At 48.3% G+C, this 21579-nt stretch overlaps 1 protein-coding gene across 4 annotated transcripts in view; it reads left to right on the plus strand.

Annotated features, from left to right (window-relative positions):
• Positions 1 to 21305, plus strand: part of LOC135531733 (mitochondrial adenyl nucleotide antiporter SLC25A23-like) — a 36085-nt gene extending 14780 nt beyond the window's left edge. Inside the window, exons 2-11 of one of the 4 annotated variants that reach the window (XM_064959585.1) lie at positions 4818 to 4944; positions 5230 to 5317; positions 6719 to 6830; positions 7503 to 7661; positions 8786 to 8959; positions 14563 to 14676; positions 14932 to 15099; positions 16515 to 16662; positions 17003 to 17157; positions 19300 to 21305. In XM_064959585.1, the coding sequence (XP_064815657.1) occupies positions 4818 to 4944; positions 5230 to 5317; positions 6719 to 6830; positions 7503 to 7661; positions 8786 to 8959; positions 14563 to 14676; positions 14932 to 15099; positions 16515 to 16662; positions 17003 to 17157; positions 19300 to 19329 (1275 nt within the window). In that variant the 3' untranslated portion in view covers positions 19330 to 21305. Of the gene's footprint in view, positions 1 to 4817; positions 4945 to 5229; positions 5318 to 6718; positions 6831 to 7502; positions 7662 to 8785; positions 8960 to 14562; positions 14677 to 14931; positions 15100 to 16514; positions 16663 to 17002; positions 17621 to 19299 lie in introns of those variants that run through there. The other 3 variants (XM_064959591.1, XM_064959583.1, XM_064959584.1) reach the window with 3 other exon arrangements.
• The last annotated feature ends 274 nt before the right edge of the window (positions 21306 to 21579 follow it).

The raw sequence follows: 21579 nt of genomic DNA on the forward strand, positions 1-21579 counted from the left end.
GGTGTTGTGGTCTCTCTCTTTATGTAGTGTTGTGGTCTCTCTTTATGTAGTGTTGTGGTCTCTCTTTATGTAGTGTTGTGGTTTCTCTCTTTATGTAGTGTTGTGGTCTCTTTATGTAGTGTAGGGGTCTCTCTTTATGTAGTGTTGTGGTGTCTCTCTTGTTGTGATGTGTGTTAAATATAAAATGTAGAAATATATGTATTACAGCACTTTAAATGAGAGGTCGGATCCTCAGCCACTTCATTAAATTAAGTCTACTAAATCACCATTCTGTTGGAGAGTTATAGGGCATTGGTTTGTGTGTTTGAATGTGTTACTGTTGACTTTGTTACACACACACACACACACACACACACACACACACACACACACACCTCCCGCTATCAGTTTATGGCTGTTTTTCTTGGCAGAAAGAGTGTAGCAGACAAACACACCGTGGTGTTCTGTCTGTGTTCACGTGTGTCGGTGAGAGTACACGTTGCCTATTTTAGTTCAAGGAGAGAGTTGGTAAGCCGAGAAAGCATTTAACCTTTCCCACTCACGCTATCTCTTTTCTCTGTCTCTCTCTCTCTCTCCCCTTGCTTTCTCTCTCTCTGTCTTTTCTCTGTCTCTCTCTCTCCATGCTTTCTCTCTCTCTGTCTTTTCTCTCTCTCTCTCTCTCTGTCTTTTCTCTCTCTCTCTCTCTCTCTCTCTCTCTCTCTCTCCTCATCTTCCTCATCTCCAGTCCTGTCCTCCTCATTGTCCTCTTCCATTCCCTATCTCCTTTGCCCTCTTCCTACTCTTCATCCTCCATTCCCCCTCCTCCTCCTCCTCCTCTTCCTGTGGAATGTTAGTTGTGGCCTGGGGTTACCTATGGCAACGTGTGTGTGTGTGTGCGTGTGTGCGTGTGTGTGTGCGTGTGTGTGTGTGTGTGTGTGTGCTGCCTTACTGCGGGGGAGAATAATGCTCTGTTGTTAACGAGGGAGTAGGGCTGGTGGGAGGTTGGTAAACAGACAGGTTGACTGGAGCTGTGTGAAGGACTAGATTTATAGAGCAGGCCTACTGTGTCCATGACTAACAAACATCGGCTTGAGTCTCTGATGGCACCCTATTCCCTATATAGTGCACTACTTCTTGCCGTATGCTACGGTCAAAGGACCAACTCAGTGGCCGCCCTGAGATTGAAAGGTTGGGAGTTTGATCTCCGGCTGAGTCATACCAAAGAGAGCATGACTTAGATGGTTTGGGCGTAAGGCCCTGCGATAGACTAGTGTCCTGTCCAGGGGGTGTACTGGTACATCAAGCTGCCTCACCCTACAGAAACAGGAGATAGACTAGTGTCCTGTCCAGGGGGTGAACTGGTACATCAAGCTGCCTCACCTTACAGAAACAGGAGATAGACTAGTGTCCTGTCCAGGGGGTGTACTGGTACATCAAGCTGCCTCACACTACAGAAACAGGAGATAGACTAGTGTCCTGTCCAGGGGGTGTACTGGTTCCTGCCCCTTTGAGCTGTTCCGTCTTGAACAAACCAAGACTATGGTCAGGAGTAGTGTACTATATAGGAGGAATGGTCTCTGGTCTAGAGTAGTGTACTATATAGGAGGAACGGTCTCTGGTCTAGTGTACTATATAGGAGGAACGGTCTCTGGTCTAGAGTAGTGTACTATATAGGAGGAATGGTCTCTGGTCTAGAGTAGTGTACTATATAGGAGGAACGGTCTCTGGTCTAGAGTAGTGTACTATATAGGAGGAACGGTCTCTGGTCTAGAGTAGTGTACTATATAGGAGGAATGGTCTCTGGTCTAGAGTAGTGTACTATATAGAAGGAACGGTCTCTGGTCTAGAGTAGTGTACTATATAGGAGGAACGGTCTCTGGTCTAGAGTAGTGTACTATATAGGAGGAACGGTCTCTGGTCTAGAGTAGTGTACTATATAGGAGGAACGGTCTCTGGTCTAGAGTAGTGTACTATATAGGAGGAACGGTCTCTGGTCTAGAGTAGTGTACTATATAGGAGGAATGGTCTCTGGTCTAGAGTAGTGTACTATATAGGAGGAACGGTCTCTGGTCTAGAGTAGTGTACTATATAGGAGGAACGGTCTCTGGTCTAGAGTAGTGTACTATATAGGAGGAATGGTCTCTGGTCTAGAGTAGTGTACTATATAGGAGGAATGGTCTCTGGTCTAGAGTAGTGTACTATATAGGAGGAATGGTCTCTGGTCTAGAGTAGTGTACTATATAGGAGGAATGGTCTCTGGTCTAGAGTAGTGTACAATATAGGAGGAATGGTCTCTGGTCTAGAGTAGTGTACTATATAGGAGGAATGGTCTCTGGTCTAGAGTAGTGTACAATATAGGAGGAATGGTCTCTGGTCTAGAGTAGTGTACTATATAGGAAGTATGGTCTCTGGTCTAGAGTAGTGTACTATATAGGAGGAATGGTCTCTGGTCTAGAGTAGTGTACTATATAGGAGGAATGGTCTCTGGTCTAGAGTAGTGTACTATATAGGAGGAACGGTCTCTGGTCTAGAGTAGTGTACTATATAGGAGGAACGGTCTCTGGTCTAGAATAGTGTACTATATAGGAGGAATGGTCTCTGGTCTAGAGTAGTGTACTATATAGAAGGAACGGTCTCTGGTCTAGAGTAGTGTACTATATAGGAGGAACGGTCTCTGGTCTAGAGTAGTGTACTATATAGGAGGAACGGTCTCTGGTCTAGAGTAGTGTACTATATAGGAGGAACGGTCTCTGGTCTAGAGTAGTGTACTATATAGGAGGAACGGTCTCTGGTCTAGAGTAGTGTACTATATAGGAGGAATGGTCTCTGGTCTAGAGTAGTGTACTATATAGGAGGAACGGTCTCTGGTCTAGAGTAGTGTACTATATAGGAGGAACGGTCTCTGGTCTAGAGTAGTGTACTATATAGGAGGAATGGTCTCTGGTCTAGAGTAGTGTACTATATAGGAGGAATGGTCTCTGGTCTAGAGTAGTGTACTATATAGGAGGAATGGTCTCTGGTCTAGAGTAGTGTACAATATAGGAGGAATGGTCTCTGGTCTAAAGTAGTGTACTATATAGGAGGAATGGTCTCTGGTCTAGAGTAGTGTACAATATAGGAGGAATGGTCTCTGGTCTAGAGTAGTGTACTATATAGGAGGAATGGTCTCTGGTCTAGAGTAGTGTACTATATAGGAGGAATGGTCTCTGGTCTAGAGTAGTGTACTATATAGGAGGAATGGTCTCTGGTCTAGAGTAGTGTACTATATAGGAGGAATGGTCTCTGGTCTAGAGTAGTGTACTATATAGGAGGAATGGTCTCTGGTCTAGAGTAGTGTACTATGTAGGAGGAATGGTCTCTGGTCTAGAGTAGTGTACTATATAGGAGGAACGGTCTCTGGTCTAGAGTAGTGTACTATATAGGAGGAACGGTCTCTGGTCTAGAGTAGTGTACTATATAGGAGGAACGGTCTCTGGTCTAGAGTAGTGTACTATATAGGAGGAACGGTCTCTGGTCTAGAGTAGTGTACTATATAGGAGGAATGGTCTCTGGTCTAGAGTAGTGTACTATATAGGAGAAATGGTCTCTGGTCTAGAGTAGTGTACTATATAGGAGGAATGGTCTCTGGTCTAGAGTAGTGTACTATATAGGAGGAACGGTCTCTGGTCTAGAGTAGTGTACTATATAGGAGGAATGGTCTCTGGTCTAGAGTAGTGTACTATATAGGAGGAATGGTCTCTGGTCTAGAGTAGTGTACTATGTAGGAGGAATGGTCTCTGGTCTAGAGTAGTGTACTATATAGGAGGAATGGTCTCTGGTCTAGAGTAGTGTACTATATAGGAGGAACGGTCTCTGGTCTAGAGTAGTGTACTATATAGGAGGAATGGTCTCTGGTCTAGAGTAGTGTACTATATAGGAGGAATGGTCTCTGGTCTAGAGTAGTGTACTATATAGGAGGAATGGTCTCTGGTCTAGAGTAGTGTACTATATAGGAGGAACGGTCTCTGGTCTAGAGTAGTGTACTATGTAGGAGGAATGGTCTCTGGTCTAGAGTAGTGTACTATGTAGGGTACCATTTGGAATGTATGGAATGTCAATGTGTCTGTGATGTAATGTGACTGACCCCGGATTGACCTCAGTGGTTTGTAACTGTGTTTCTCAGGTTGTCTGTCAGTTTCAGTGTATTGATTTTGCTTCTTGTCTTTGCATCCGTCTGGCTTTTGTATCTTCTTCCCCGCTTTTCACCTCCACATTAACGTTCCATCCACCACTTCCTGCTGTTCTGAATTCACCTCCACATTAACATTCCATTCACCACTTCCTGCTGTTCTGAATTCACCTCCACATTAACGTTCCATCCACCACTTCCTCCTGTTCTTAACCATGTTGGCAACTCTTCTACCTCCTCTCCATCTCCTCCTCCCCCACCGCTCCTCTCTCTCCTCACCCCACATCTCTCCATCTCCTCCTCCCCCACCTCCTCTCTCTCTCCACACCCCACATCTCTCCATCTCCTCCTCCCCCACCGCTCCTCTCTCTCCTCACCCCACATCTCTCCATCTCCTCCTCCCCCACCTCCTCTCTCTCTCCACACCCCACATCTCTCCATCTCCTCCTCCCCCACCTCCTCTCTCTCTCCACACCCCACATCTCTCCATCTCCTCCTCCCCCACATCTCCTCTCTCTCTCCTCGCCTCACATCTCTCCATTCCCTCTCCACCCTTCCACCCTGTGCCCCCCCACCACCTTTCCACCTCCTCCTCCTCTCCACCCCCCTCTCCACCACCACCTCTGCCCCTCCACCGCTCCTCCACCCCCCTTCTGTGCCCCCTCCCCAGCAGATTGTCAAGGAGGGGGACAGCAACAATGATGGAGAGTTGGACTTCCAGGAGTTCAGGCAGTACCTCCGCTCCCACGAGGAAGAGCTGCGACTCATGTTCCTCAGCCTGGACCGCAACAACGACGGTTTGGAAAGATAAATATGAACCCGTCTTACGTGCGCGCTCCAGAATTACAGTGAGCTACATGGACATCCTCTGTAGTTGTTCAGACAAAATACGCAGACGTGTGCCGACCCACAATTCGTAACTCGATGTAAATATACAATAAAGCCAATTTGGCAAAGCTCACTGGGTTCTGGTGTTGCGTACGTACGTACGGTATGTGAATAAAATACACACCGAGAAACACAATCAAAACACACACAATCTAATACACACACCAACTCTGACGTGGATACTGTGTTTGCAGGCGAGATAGATGTATCAGAGATTCAGCAGTCCCTTCAAACTCTGGGAATAGCTGTGAGTCTGAAGGAGGCTGCCACGATCATGAAGAGGTCTGTACAATCTACTCTACTCATATCTACGCTATAATGATACAGTCTACTCTGGTTATATCTATGCTGTAATTGCACAATCTAGTATTAGTTGTAGGATGGCTTTGTATTCTACAATTGGAGTTGTCGGACAACTATACTTTTATGTTTGTGAGTTTGCATGATTATTTCTGTGCATGTGTGTGTGTGTGTGTGTGTGTGTTCGTCTATCCGTGTGTGTGTTCGTCTATCCGTGTGTGTGTTTGCGTCGGTCCATGCAAGTGTATGTGTATGTCTTCTAGGGTTGTCTTGGTCGACCGAGAGTTCTTTTGACCAATCAATTGGTTGAAATGTTGAAACTTCTTTTTCCATTTATAGACAGACACGCCCCCTATGTGTTTGAATAAAACCAACTACATTTTGCACTGAGCTTGTCTGATGCTTTAAGCACACTGTTTGAATGTGTTTGAATACAACCAACTACATGTTGCACTGAGCTTGTCTGATGCTTTAAGCACATTGTTTGGACTAAATAATTAAGATGCACAAATGACTGAATACTTTCGCAAGGCACTGTAATTAGAATAAGGTTATTTTAAAGTTGGAATGCTCATGGAATCAGTAGGCTGTTAAACAAACACTCAGACAGGGGACAGAAGCAGGATCTGTCTTATTTCTGTAGAGATGTATATGAAGCAGGATCTGTCTTATTTCTGGAGAGATGTATATGAAGCAGGATCTGTCTTATTTCTGTAGAGATGTATATGGGTGATTGATAAAGCCTGGGACATTTAACAGTTAGGCTATTGATTATAGATCTAGTTAAATAGTTTCCGCTCTCCTCAATTTTCTTAGACAATTAGGCTCAGGGCTAAAGGGCTGTTTCCTCGTCTCTGCTGCTGCCTCGGCCACATTGTTCTCAATCCCAATATGCTGGTTAACTTGTTGTCAGGGAAAGGTGCCAATTCTACGGCTCACTGAAGATTATGTTTCAGAACCGCGGACAGCGACCGTATCCAACGCGGGAGAAAGAACCTTTGTTATGAAATAATATTCGATTTATTATTGTTGCACCATTATTTTAACATAATATAACCATATTCAATTTCAGTATCACATGTCTTAGAGTGATGGACTGTGCCACCCCCACGGCCTCCACAATGGATTAGTCCACTGAGACAGGAGCCAATCAGACGGTGTCTTGAACAAAAACAAGATATACTAACGTGCTACTGCTGTACTCAAGAAATGTCGGTCGACCAACAGCCTGTCAACCCGAACAATCCACCAGTCCACTAAATGGAGTCAGCCCTAGTGTGTCCGTCTGTGTGTCCGTCTGTGTTTGTGTGTGTGTGTGTGTGTCCCCGTCTGTGTGTGTGTACGTGTCGTGCTATGTGTAACATTCTCTCTGTCTCTGGTCAGTATTGACAGGGATGGTAACATGACCATCGACTGGGATGAGTGGCGAGATCACTTCCTGTTCAACCCCATACACAGTCTGGAAGACATCTCTCGCTACTGGAAGCACTCTCATGTGAGTCACACACACACGTACACACACACACGTACACACACACACACACACACGTACATACACGTACACACACACGTACACACACACGTACACACACACACACACACACACACACACACACACACACACACACACACACGTACACACACACGACACACACGTACACACACACGTACACACACGCGTACACATGCGTACACACGTACACACACACACACGCGCGTACACACACACACACACACACACACACACACACACACACACACACACACACACACACACACACACACGTACACGTACACACACACACACACGTACACACACACACCCACACACACACACAGACACACACACACAGGAAACCCAGCAGAGATGTAGCCTCGATACCAGTCTGACAACTTTGTTGTTTAGTAACTAAGTAGATTGTCAAATGACTCCCCCTCCCTCCTCCCCCCTCCCGCTTCCTCTCCCTTTCTCTCCTCCCCCTCCATCCCTACCTCTCCCTCCTCCCCCTCCATCCCGACCTCTTCCTCCTCCCCCTCCATCCCGACCTCTCCCTCCCTCCCCCTACCTCTCCCTCCTCCCCTGTCCCTCCTCCCCCCTCCATCCCTACGTCTCCCTTCTCCCCGTCCCTCCTATCTCTCCCTCCTTCCCCCCTCTCTCTCTGTCTAGATGCTGGACATAGGAGACAACCTGACCTGTCCTGATGAGTTCTCCGAGCAGGAGAAGAAGTCAGGGTTCGTCTGGAGACAGCTGATGGCTGGAGCTATGGCAGGATCAGTCTCCCGGACCGGCACCGCCCCACTGGACCGCCTTAAAGTCTTCCTGCAGGTGAGGAGAAGTGAAGAGAGGACAGAAGAGGAGAGGAGGAATTTGGGGAGAGGAGAGAAAAGGAGAATGGAGGGTAGGAGTCTAGAGGAGAGGAAAGGAGAGGAGAGGAAAAGAGGGGAGAGGGGAGGAGAGGAGAGGAAGGTAGAGTTGAGTAGAGGGAAGGGGAGGAGACTAGAGGAAAGGAGGGAAGATAAGAGGAGAGGGAAGGAGAGGGGAGCAGGCATTATGAGAGTATAGGAGAGGGGAGGGGAGGGGAGGAGACTAGAGGAGAGGAGAGGAGAGGGGAGGAAAAGAGAGGAGAGGGGAGGAAAAGACAGGAGAGGGGAGGAGAAGGGAGGAGAGGAGAGGAGAGGGGAGGAAAAGAGAGGAGAGGGGAGGAGAGGAGAGGGGAGGAGACTAGAGGAGAAGGGAGGAGAGGAAAGGGGAGGAGACTAGAGGAAAGGAGGAAAGGAGGGGAGAGGAGAGGGGAGGAGAGGAGAGGAGAGGAGAGGAAAGGAGGGGAGAGGAGAGGAGAGGAAAGGAGAAGAGAGGAGACTAGAGGAAAGGAGGGGAGACTAGAGGAGGGGAGAGGAGAGGAGGGGAGAGGAGGGGAGAGGAGAGGGGAGGAGACTAGAGGAGAAGGGAGGAGAGGAAAGGGGAGGAGACTAGAGGAAAGGAGGGAAGAGGAGAGGAGGGGAGAGGAGAGGAGGGGAGAGGAGGGGAGAGGAGAGGGGAGGAGACTAGAGGAGAAGGGAGGAGAGGAAAGGGGAGGAGACTAGAGGAAAGGAGGGAAGAGGAGAGGAGGGGAGAGGAGAGGAGTTCAGCTTCACATGCCTCCTCTAAGGTTGAGGTGAGGATAGGGGGAAGGTAAACTGTTCCTAGATCTGGTCCTGAGGTGGAGATGTGTATTCAGCGCCACCTGGTGGGGATGTGAAGTATCACCACTGAAAGATTCTAACTACAGAGTGGTTATCTAACTTGTGTACTGTAAATCATGTGTTCATGATTGGGCTCGTAATATTACATGACATGATCGACTAGTCAGGTCTGAATAAGAGTGTCTAGAGGGTGTGTCCAAAACAGTGTATTAAAGAGGGTGTCATTTAGGACACCCCTCCTGATACACTGTGCCTGTGTCCCCCCAGGTGCATGGCTCGACCCCGGGGAACCCTGCAGGGGCCCTTGGGGTGGGGAACATGATCAGTGGGCTGAGGGCCATGGTGAAGGAGGGGGGGTTCAGTTCCCTGTGGAGGGGCAACGGGGTCAACGTCATGAAGATCGCCCCTGAGACCGCCATCAAGTTCTGGGCCTACGAACAGGTGGAGTGGAGCGGGACTGGGAGCCACAGACAACTACACTACACTACACTATATTACACTACACTACACCACACTACACCACACTACACTACACCATACTACACCACACTACACCACACTACACTACACCATACTACACCACACTACACTACACCACACTACACCATACTACACCATACTACACTACACTACACTACTCTACATTACACTACATTACACTACACCACACTACACTACACCATACTACACCACACTACACTACACTACACCACACCACAGTAAACTACTCTACACTACACTACACTACACTAAACCACACTACACCACACTACACCACACTACACTACTCTACACTACACTACTCTACACTACACCACGCCATACTACACCACACACTACACTACACCACACTACACTACACTACACCACACCATACTACACCACACACTACACTACACTACACTACAGAGCGGGACTGGGAGCCACAGACAACTACACTACACTACACTACACCACACTACACCATACTACACCACACTACACTACACTACTCTACACTACTCTACACTACACTACATTACACTACACTACACCATACTACACCACACTACTCTACACCATACTACACCACACTACACTACACCACACTACACTACATTACACTACACCACACTACTCTACACTACACTACACTACTCTACACTACATTACATTACACTACATTACATTACACTACACTACACTACACCACACTACACTACACCATACTAAACCACACCACACTACATTACACTACACCACACTACTCTACACCATACTACACCACACTACACTACACTACACCACACTACCCATACTACACTACACTACACCACACTACACTACTCTACACCACACTACACTACTCTACACTACACTACACCACACTACACCACACTACACTACTCTACACTACATTACACTACACCACACTACTCTACACTACACTACACTACACCATACTACACCATACTACACCACACTACACTACACCATACTACACTACACTACACTACACTACATTACACCATACTACACCACACTACACTACACCACACCACACCACACTACACTACACTACACTACACCACACTACACTACACCACACCACAGTACACTACTCTACACTACACTACACTACTCTACACCACACTACACTACTCTACACTACATTACACTACACCACACTACTCTACACTACACTACACTACACCATACTACACCATACTACACCACACTACACTACACCATACTACACTACACTACACTACACTACATTACACCATACTACACCACACTACACTACACCACACCACACCACACTACACTACACTACACTACACCACACTACACTACACCACACCACAGTACACTACTCTACACTACACTACACTACACCATACTACACTACACTACATTACACCATACTACACCACACTACACTACACCATACTACACTACACTACACCACACCACACTACACGACACCACACTACACTACACTACACCATACTACACTACACTACATTACATTACACCATACTACACCACACTACACTACACCATACTACACTACTCTACACTACACTACACTACACCACACCATACTACACCACACACTACACTACACTACACCACACTACACTACTCTACACTACACCACACCACACTACACTACACTACTCTACACTACACCACACCACAGTACACTACTCTACACTACTCCACACTACACCACACCACAGTACACTACTCTACACTACACCACACCATACTACACCACACACTACACTACACTACACTACTCTACACTACACTACACTACACCACACGACACTACACCATACTACACCACACACTACACCATACTACACTACACTACACCACACCACACTACTCTACACTACACTACTCTACACTACACTACTCTACACTACACTACACTACACCACACTACACTACTCTACACTACACTACACCACACCACACCACACTACACTACTCTACACTACACTACATTACACTACACTACACCATACTACACCACACACTACACCATACTACACTACACTACACTACACCACACTACACTACACTACACTACTCTACACTACACTACACCACACCACACTACACTACTCTACACTACACTACACTACACTACACCACACCACACTACACTACACCACACCACACTACACTACTCTACACTACATTACACTACACTACACCATACTACACTACACTACACCACACCACACTACACCACACCACATTACACTACTCTACACCACAGTACACTACTCTACACTACACTACACCACACTACACTAAACTACACTACACTACTCTACACTACACTACACCACACTACACTACACTACACTACACCACACTACTCTACACTACACTACACTACACTACACTACTCTACACCACACTACTCTACACCACACCACAGTACACTACACTACACCACACCACAGTACACTACTCTACACTACACTACACCACACTACACTACATCACACTACACTACACTACACCACACCACAGTACACTACACTACACTACACTAAACCACACTACTCTACACTACACTACTCTACACTACACCACGCCATACTACACTACACTACACTAAACCACACTACTCTACACTACACCACACTACACTACACCACACCACACTACACCACACTACACTACACTACTCTACACTACACTACACCACGCCATACTACACCACACACTACACTACACCACACTACACTACACTACACCACACCATACTACACCACACACTACACTACTCTACACTACACTACACTACACTACACCACACCACAGTACACTACTCTACACTACACCCCACTACACTACACTACACCATACTACACCATACTACACCACACTACACCACACTACACTACACCATACTACACTACACTACATTTCACCATACTACACCACACTACACTACACCATACTACACTACACTACACTACACCACACCACACCACACTACACTACACTACACTACACCATACTACACTACACTACATTACATTACACCATACTACACCACACTACACTACACCATACTACACTACTCTACACTACACTACACTACACCACACCATACTACACCACACACTACACTACACTACACCACACTACACTACTCTACACTACACCACACCACACTACACTACACTACTCTACACTACACATTTACATTTAAGTCATTTAGCAGACGCTCTTATCCAGAGCGACTTACAAATTGGTGAATTCACCTTCTGACACCACAGTACACTACTCTACACTACTCCACACTACACCACACCACAGTACACTACTCTACACTACACCACACCATACTACACCACACACTACACTACACTACTCTACACTACACTACACCACACGACACTACACCATACTACACCACACACTACACCATACTACACTACACTACACCACACCACACTACTCTACACTACACTACTCTACACTACACTACACTACACCATACTACACTACACTACATTACACCATACTACACCACACTACACTACACCATACTACACTACACTACACCACACCACACTACACCACACCACACTACACTACACTACACCATACTACACTACACTACATTACATTACACCATACTACACCACACTACACTACACCATACTACACTACTCTACACTACACTACACTACACCACACCATACTACACCACACACTACACTACACTACACCACACTACACTACTCTACACTACACCACACCACACTACACTACACTACTCTACACTACACATTTACATTTAAGTCATTTAGCAGACGCTCTTATCCAGAGCGACTTACAAATTGGTGAATTCACCTTCTGACACCACAGTACACTACTCTACACTACTCCACACTACACCACACCACAGTACACTACTCTACACTACACCACACCATACTACACCACACACTACACTACACTACTCTACACTACACTACACCACACGACACTACACCATACTACACCACACACTACACCATACTACACTACACTACACCACACCACACTACTCTACACTACACTACTCTACACTACACTACACTACTCTACACTACACTACACTACACCACACTACACTACTCTACACTACACTACACCACACCACACCACACTACACTACTCTACACTACACTACATTACACTACACTACACCATACTACACCACACACTACACCATACTACACTACACTACACTACACTACTCTACACTACACTACACCACACTACACTACTCTACACTACACTACACTACACCACACCACACTACACTACTCTACACTACACTACATTACACTACACTACACCATACTACACTACACTACACCACACCACACTACACCACACCACAGTACACTACTCTACACCACAGTACACTACTCTACACTACACTACACCACACTACACTAAACTACACTACACTACTCTACACTACACTACACGACACTACACTACACTACACTACACCACACTACTCTACACTACACTACACTACACTACACTACACTACTCTACACCACACTACTCTACACCACACCACAGTACACTACACTACACTACACCACACCACAGTACACTACACTACACTACACTACACCACACTACACTACACCACACTACATCACACTACACTACACTACACCACACCACAGTACACTACACTACACTACACTACACTAAACCACACTACACTACTCTACACTACACCACGCCATACTACACTACACTACACTAAACCACACTACTCTACACTACACCACACTACACTACACCACACCACACCACACTACACCACACTACACTACACTACTCTACACTACGCTACACCACGCCATACTACACCACACACTACACTACTCTACACTACACTACACTACACTACTCTACACTACACTACACTACACTACACTACACTACACTACACCACACCACAGTACACTACTCTACACTACACTACACTACACCACACTACACTACACTACATCACACCACACCACACCACACCACACTACACTACACTACACCACAGTACACTACACTACACTACACTAAACCACACTACTCTACACCACACTACACTACACCACACCACACTACACCACACTACACTACACTACTCTATACTACACCACACTACACTACTCTACACTACACCACACTACACTACACTACACTACACTACTCTACACTCTTTCATCTGTCTCTCTGTCTCTCCCTCTCTCTGTCTCGCTCCCTCTCTCTCTCTCTCTCTCTCTGTCTCTCCCTCTCTCTGTCTCTCCCTCTCTGTCTCTCTGTCTCTCTGTCTCTCCCTATCCCTCTCTCTGTCGCTCTCTCTCTCTGTCGCTCTCTCTCTCTGTCTCTCCCTCTCTCTGTCTCTCCCTCTCTGTCTCTCTCTGTCTCTCTGTCTCTCTGTCTATCTCCCTCTCTCTCTCTCTCTCTGTCTCGCTCTCTCTCTCTCTCTCTCTCTCTCTCTCTCTCTCGCTCTGTAGATCAAGAGATGGATGCGTGGCAGTAAGGAGAGGGGACCTCTAAGGGTTCATGAGAGGTTTGTAGCTGGGTCGTTAGCAGGAGCTACTGCTCAGACAGCCATCTACCCTATGGAGGTTAGAGCACACAAACTCACACTCAAAAATACACATAAACACACACAATAAAATACACACACACACACACACACACACACACACACGAAAATAAACACATTTACGCATGCACTTCAGCACACACACACACTCGAAAATACACAAATTCACACACAAATTCACACACTTGTATGCACACATATACATTGATGTGGAAAAACAATATTTCTCCCACATCCACTAACAAACCCCCCCCTCCCTCCCTCCCTCCCCCAGGTCCTGAAGACTCGTCTGACCCTGGGGAAGACAGGCCAGTACACCAGTGTGTTAGACTGTGCCAGACAGATCCTCCACAGGGAGGGCATCATGGCCTTCTATAAAGGATATGTACCCAACATCATAGGCATCATACCCTACGCTGGCATCGACCTCGCCGTCTACGAGGTGTGTGGGGGGGGGGGAATGGGGGAGGGTGTGTGTGAGGGGGGAATGGGGGAGGGTGTGTGGGAGGGGGGAAAGGGGGAGGGTGTGTGTGAGGGGGGAATGGGGGAGGGTGTGTGTGAGGGGGAATGGGGGAGGGTGTGTGTGAGGGGGGAATGGGGGAGGGTGTGTGTGGGGGGGAATGGGGGAGGGTGTGTGAGAGGGGAATGGGGGAGGGTGTGTGTGAGGGGGAATGGGGGAGGGTGTGTGTGAGGGGGGGGAATGGGGGAGGGTGTGTGGGGGGGGGAATGGGGGGAGGGTGTGTGAGGGGGAATGGGGGAGGGTGTGTGGGGGGGAATGGGGGAGGGTGTGTATGGGGGGAATGGGGGAGGGTGTGTGAGAGGGGAATGGGGGAGGGTGTGTGTGAGGGGGAATGGGGGAGGGTGTGTGTGGGGGGAAATGGGGGAGGGTGTGTATGGGGGGGAATGGGGGAGGGTGTGTGTGGGGGGGGGAATGGGGAAAGGTGTGTGTGAGGGGGAATGGGGGAGGGTGTGTGGGGGGGAATGGGGGAGGGTGTGTGTGGGGGGGAATGGGGGAGGGTGTGTGAGGGGGGAATGGGGGAGGGTGTGTGGGGGAATGGGGAGAGGTGTGTGTGAGGGGGGAATGGGGGAGGGTGTGTGGGGGGGAATGGGGGAGGGTGTGTGTGAGAGGGGAATGGGGGAGGGTGTGTATGGGGGGGAATGGGGGAGGGTGTGTGTGGGGGGAGGGTGTGTATGAGGGGGAATGGGGGAGGGTGTGTGGGGGGGAATGGGGGAGGGTGTGTGTGAGGGGGAATGGGGGAGGGTGTGTGTGGGGGGGGTATGGGGGAGGGTGTGAGTGAGGGGGAATATATCACTGATGTAGTTGGTAATGTCTCTCTCTCTCTCACCCTCTCTCTCTTCCCTCCCTCTCTTTCTACCCTCTCTTATTCACCCTCCCTCTCTCTCCTCTACCTCTCTCTCTCTCCCCCTCTCCCCTTCTCTCTCTCCCCTCTTGCTCTCTCTCTCCCCTCTTGCTCTCTCTCTCCCCTCTCCTGCACCCCTCTCTCCCCCTCTCTCTCATCCTCTCTCTCCCTCTCTCTCATCCTCTCTCTCTCTCTCTACACTCTCCCCCCCTCTCTCCCCCATCTCTCTCTCCTCTCCCTCTCTCTCTCTCTACACTCTCTCTCCCCCTCTCTCTCTACACTCTTTCTCCCCATCTCTCTCCCCCTCTCTCTCTCTCCCCCTCTCTCTCTCCCTCGCTCTCTCTCTCCCCATCTCTCTCCCCCTCTCTCTCTCCTCTCTCTCTTCTTCCTCTCTCCCCCTCTGCCTCTGCCCCCCACCTCTCTCCCCCTCTCTCCCATCTCTCCCCTCTCTCTCTCCCTCTCTCTCTCTCCCCTCTCTCTACTTCCTCTCTCCCAGACTATGAAGAATGCGTGGCTAGCGAGGCACACAGATTCAGCAGACCCAGGTGTTGTGGTGTTAGTGGGGTGTGGAACCATGTCCAGTACCTGTGGTCAACTAGCCAGTTACCCTCTGGCTCTGGTCAGAACACGCATGCAGGCACAGGGTGAGACAGGGGGAGGTGGGGGGGCAGGGCTGTGTGAGAGGGGGAGGTGGGGGGCAGGGCTGTGTGAGAGGGGGAGGTGGGGGGCAGGGCTGTGTGAGAGAGGGAGATGGGGGTGGGGGGCTATGGGTGTGTGAGAGGGGGAGGTGGGGGTGGGGGGCTGTGGGTGTGTGAGAGGGGGAGATGGGGGTGGGGGGCTGTGGGGGTGTGAGAGGGGAGATAGGGGTGGGGGGCTGTGGGTGTGTGAGAGGGGGTAACATTAAACTAGATTTATCTACCTGTCACTTTTCCCCATGTGTGCATCCGCTCTCTCTTCTCTCCTCTTCCTCCTCTCCTCCTCCAGCCTCTGTGAAGGGCGGCCCTCAGCTCTCCATGCTAGGTCTGTTCCAGAACATTGTGACCCAGGAGGGCGTGGCTGGCCTCTACCGCGGCATCGCCCCCAACTTCCTGAAAGTCATCCCCGCCGTCAGCATCTCCTACGTAGTCTATGAACACATGAGGAAAGTCCTGGGGGTGGAGAGATGCAGATGAGGAGGGGTGGAGAGATGCAGATGAGGAAGGAGGGGGGTGGAGAGATGCAGATGAGGGAGGAGGGAGGGTGGAGAGATGCAGATGAGGAAGGAGGGAGGGTGGAGAGATGCAGATGAGGAAGGAGGGAGGGTGGAGAGATGCAGATGAGGGAGGAGGGAGGGTGGAGAGATGCAGATGAGGAAGGAGGGAGGGTGGAGAGATGCAGATGAGGAAGGAGGGAGGGTGGAGATGCAGATGAGGAAGGAGGGAGGGTGGAGAGATGCAGATGAGGAAGGAGGGAGGGTGGAGAGATGCAGATGAGGAAGGAGGGAGGGTGGAGAGATGCAGATGAGGAAGGAGGGGGGGTGGAGAGATGCAGATGAGGAAGGAGGGAGGGTGGAGAGATGCAGATGAGGGAGGAGGGAGGGTGGAGAGATGCAGATGAGGGAGGAGGGAGGGTGGAGAGATGCAGATGAGGAAGGAGGGAGGGTGGAGATGCAGATGAGGAAGGAGGGAGGGTGGAGAGATGCAGATGAGGAAGGAGGGAGGGTGGAGAGATGTAGATGAGGAAGGAGGGAGGGTGGAGAGATGCAGATGAGGAAGGAGGGGGGGTGGAGAGATGCAGATGAGGAAGGAGGGGGTGTGGAGAGATGTAGATGAGGAAGGATGGAGGGTGGAGATGCAGATGAGGAAGGAGGGAGGGTGGAGAGATGCAGATGAGGAAGGAGGGAGGGTGGAGAGATGCAGATGAGGAGGGGTGGAGAGATGCAGATGAGGGAGGAGGGAGGGTGGAGAGATGCAGATGAGGAAGGAGGGAGGGTGGAGAGATGCAGATGAGGAAGGAGGGAGGGTGGAGATGCAGATGAGGAAGGAGGGAGGGTGGAGAGATGCAGATGAGGAAGGAGGGGGTGTGGAGAGATGTAGATGAGGAAGGAGGGAGGGTGGAGATGCAGATGAGGAAGGAGGGAGGGTGGAGATGCAGATGAGGAAGGAGGGGGGGTGGAGAGATGCAGATGAGGAAGGAGGGAGGGTGGAGAGATGCAGATGAGGGAGGGTGGAGAGATGCAGATGAGGAAGGAGGGAGGGTGGAGAGATGCAGATGAGGAAGGAGGGAGGGTGGAGAGATGCAGATGAGGAAGGAGGGAGGGTGGAGAGATGCAGATGAGGAAGGAGGGAGGGTGGAGATGCAGATGAGGAAGGAGGGAGGGTGGAGATGCAGATGAGGAAGGAGGGAGGGTGGAGAGATGCAGATGAGGAAGGAGGGGGTGGAGAGATGCAGATGAGGAAGGAGGGGGTGTGGAGAGATGTAGATGAGGAAGGAGGGGGGGTGGAGAGATGCAGATGAGGAAGGAGGGGGTGTGGAGAGATGTAGATGAGGAAGGAGGGAGGGTGGAGATGCAGATGAGGAAGGAGGGGGTGGAGAGATGCAGATGAGGAAGGAGGGGGTGTGGAGAGATGTAGATGAGGAAGGATGGAGGGTGGCGAGATGCAGATGAGGAAGGAGGGAGGGTGGAGAGATATCATAGATGCCTTGGAGAGAATAAGATGAATGAAGGAGGGAGAGGGAGGGAGGGAGGGAGGGAGATGCTGGAGGGAGCAATCGTAGATGCATTTGAGTGGGGGAGAGAATGAGGTGAGATAAGTAGAGAGATAGAGAGAGGGATGAAGACGAGACAGACCAATGTGGGGGGCAGCTATGGGCTTGTTGCATGACCACACCTAAAGACACAGTGAGAGGAGACGGAGGGAGGGACCAAAGGAGGGACAGAGAGAAAGGGAGGAATGAATCAAATAACAGAGAGAGACATCTCAAGTCCTGCACCCAAGTGATGTCTAACCGTGTGGAAGCTTTGTGGTTGCAAGTGTCAACATGGTTTCTATGACAACACGTGTGACGTTTTACATGGCCTGCGCTGCATGTGGAGGTGTTTCTGGCGTTGAAAACTAGTCGACGAGCTTCTCTACTACTGGGTTGGGCTTTTCTCTCTCTGCATTAACAACGGGCGAGGACATGTTTGACTACTAACGGTGCTTCAAGACTTTGACCAAAAACAAAAACCTTTATCATTTCACTACTGACAACGCCTCAAAAGAAGGATCACAATATGACCTTTTCCCCCGTGAATCTTTAGGTGGAGAATAGAGAAATCTCTGGGATAGGATGACACCATCTCCATGTTGTGTGGTTGGTTGGTCCTGAAGAAGGAAGGGATACGCCACTGGAACCTTGGAACCACCAGGACTTCTAGAACTTTTCATATTGGAACCACCAGGACTTCTAGAACTTTTCATATTGGAACCACCAGGACTTCTAGAACTTTTCATATCGGAACCACCAGGACTTCTAGAACTTTTCATATCGGAACCAGGGTGACTTGAGAACTTTTCACAATGAAAAAAGGACCAGTAGCAATCTACCTGCCATGACTCATCGTAGGTGGAAGAAGAGGAAGAGGAGAAGACGAGGTGTTGAAGTCTTGCTTTCGATGATCTGAAAGGATTGGGATGTGCTTGTGGACACAGGATTTAAATAAACCTCTGCCTACGAGAGTATTTTAAATTATAATGCTGTGAGGACATTTTAGACAGCCGGATGAGAAACAAACACATTAAACCTTGTACTGTATTTAGTGTTGCAAAACTTCAGGAACTTTCCCCAAATTCCCTGATTTTCCAGAAATCCTGGTTGGAGTTTTTCTGGAATCAGACAGAAATAAGCACAAAATCCTCAATCCTCCAACCTGGGAATTTGGGGGAAAAGTACAGGATTTTGCAACCCGATATTGAAACTTGATTTTTTTTCTGAATCCCAGTTACTGTGGTACGTTTCAACAAAGAGTTTTACCAAGAGTTTTATCAAAGTACGTAAATAGTTAGAGATACATGGTTTAATCAAGTGCTAAAGCCAATAGAACACTGACACGCGCTGATGTCATCACGATGATGATACGACTCAGAGGTGCTCCCCCTTTTACGTGTGTGTCAGTGTGTGTGTGTGTGTGTGTGTGTGTGTGTGTACAGCGAGTAGGTGTGATTTTTCTCTCACAAAAAATATGATAAAACTCCAGAATGCCAAATCAACCAAACTGCCAAGACTGTGTTATTCTTCCCTCTTCTGAATAACTTCCATATTACCATTGTGTATTTATTTAGTTGGTTTATGTGTATGAGGTTATATCATAACAAGGACTTCAATATGAGTCCAATCACTACACTATGAGTCCAATGACTGCAATATGAGTCCAATGACTGCAATATGAGTCCAATGACTGCAATATGAGTCCAATGACTTCACTATGAGTCCAATGACTTCACTATGAGTCCAATGACTTCACTATGAGTCCAATGACTTCACTATGAGTCCAATGACTTCAATATGAGTCCAATGACTTCACTATGAGTCCAATGACTTCACTATGAGTCCAATGACTTCATTATGAGTCCAATGACTGCAATATGAGTCCAATGACTTCACTATGAGTCCAATGACTTCACTATGAGTCCAATGACTTCGATATGAGTCCAATGACTTCACTATGAGTCCAATGCCTTCAATGTGAGTCCAATGACTTCACTATGAGTCCAATGACTTCGATATGAGTCCAATGACTTCACTATGAGTCCAATGCCTTCAATGTGAGTCCAATGACTTCAATATGAGTCCAATGACTTCAATATGAGTCCAATGACTTCAATATGAGTCCAATGACTTCGATATGAGTCCAATGACTTCAATATGAGTCCAATGACTTCAATATGAGTCCAATGACTTCACTATGAGTCCAATGACTTCACTATGAGTCCAATGACTTCATTATGAGTCCAATGACTGCAATATGAGTCCAATGACTTCACTATGAGTCCAATGACTTCACTATGAGTCCAATGACTTCGATATGAGTCCAATGACTTCACTATGAGTCCAATGCCTTCAATGTGAGTCCAATGACTTCAATATGAGTCCAATGACTTCAATATGAGTCCAATGACTTCAATATGAGTCCAATGACTTCGATATGAGTGATTTCTGAGTTGAAGCCTATGGATGCGGCCCAAATAGCACCCTATTCGGTGCACTAAAAAGTAGTGCACTATTTTTATTACCTTTATTTAACTATTGTGAATGGGGGTTCTGTTCTGAGTATTGTGAGGGGGGGGGGGTTCTGTTCTGAGTATTGTGAGGGGGGTTCTGTTCTGAGTATTGTGAATGGGTGGGTTCTGTTCTGAGTATTGTGAATGGGGGGTCTGTTCTGAGTATTGTGAGGGGGGTTCTGTTCTGAGTATTGTGAATGGGGGTGTTCTGTTCTGAGTATTGTGAATGGGGGGTTCTGTTCTGAGTATTGTGAGGGGGGTTCTGTTCTGAGTATTGTGAATGGGTGGGGGGTTCTGTTCTGAGTATTGTGAATGGGG

Source organism: Oncorhynchus masou, chromosome 5, assembly GCF_036934945.1.
Source record: "Oncorhynchus masou masou isolate Uvic2021 chromosome 5, UVic_Omas_1.1, whole genome shotgun sequence".
NCBI classification, from domain to species: domain Eukaryota; kingdom Metazoa; phylum Chordata; class Actinopteri; order Salmoniformes; family Salmonidae; genus Oncorhynchus; species Oncorhynchus masou.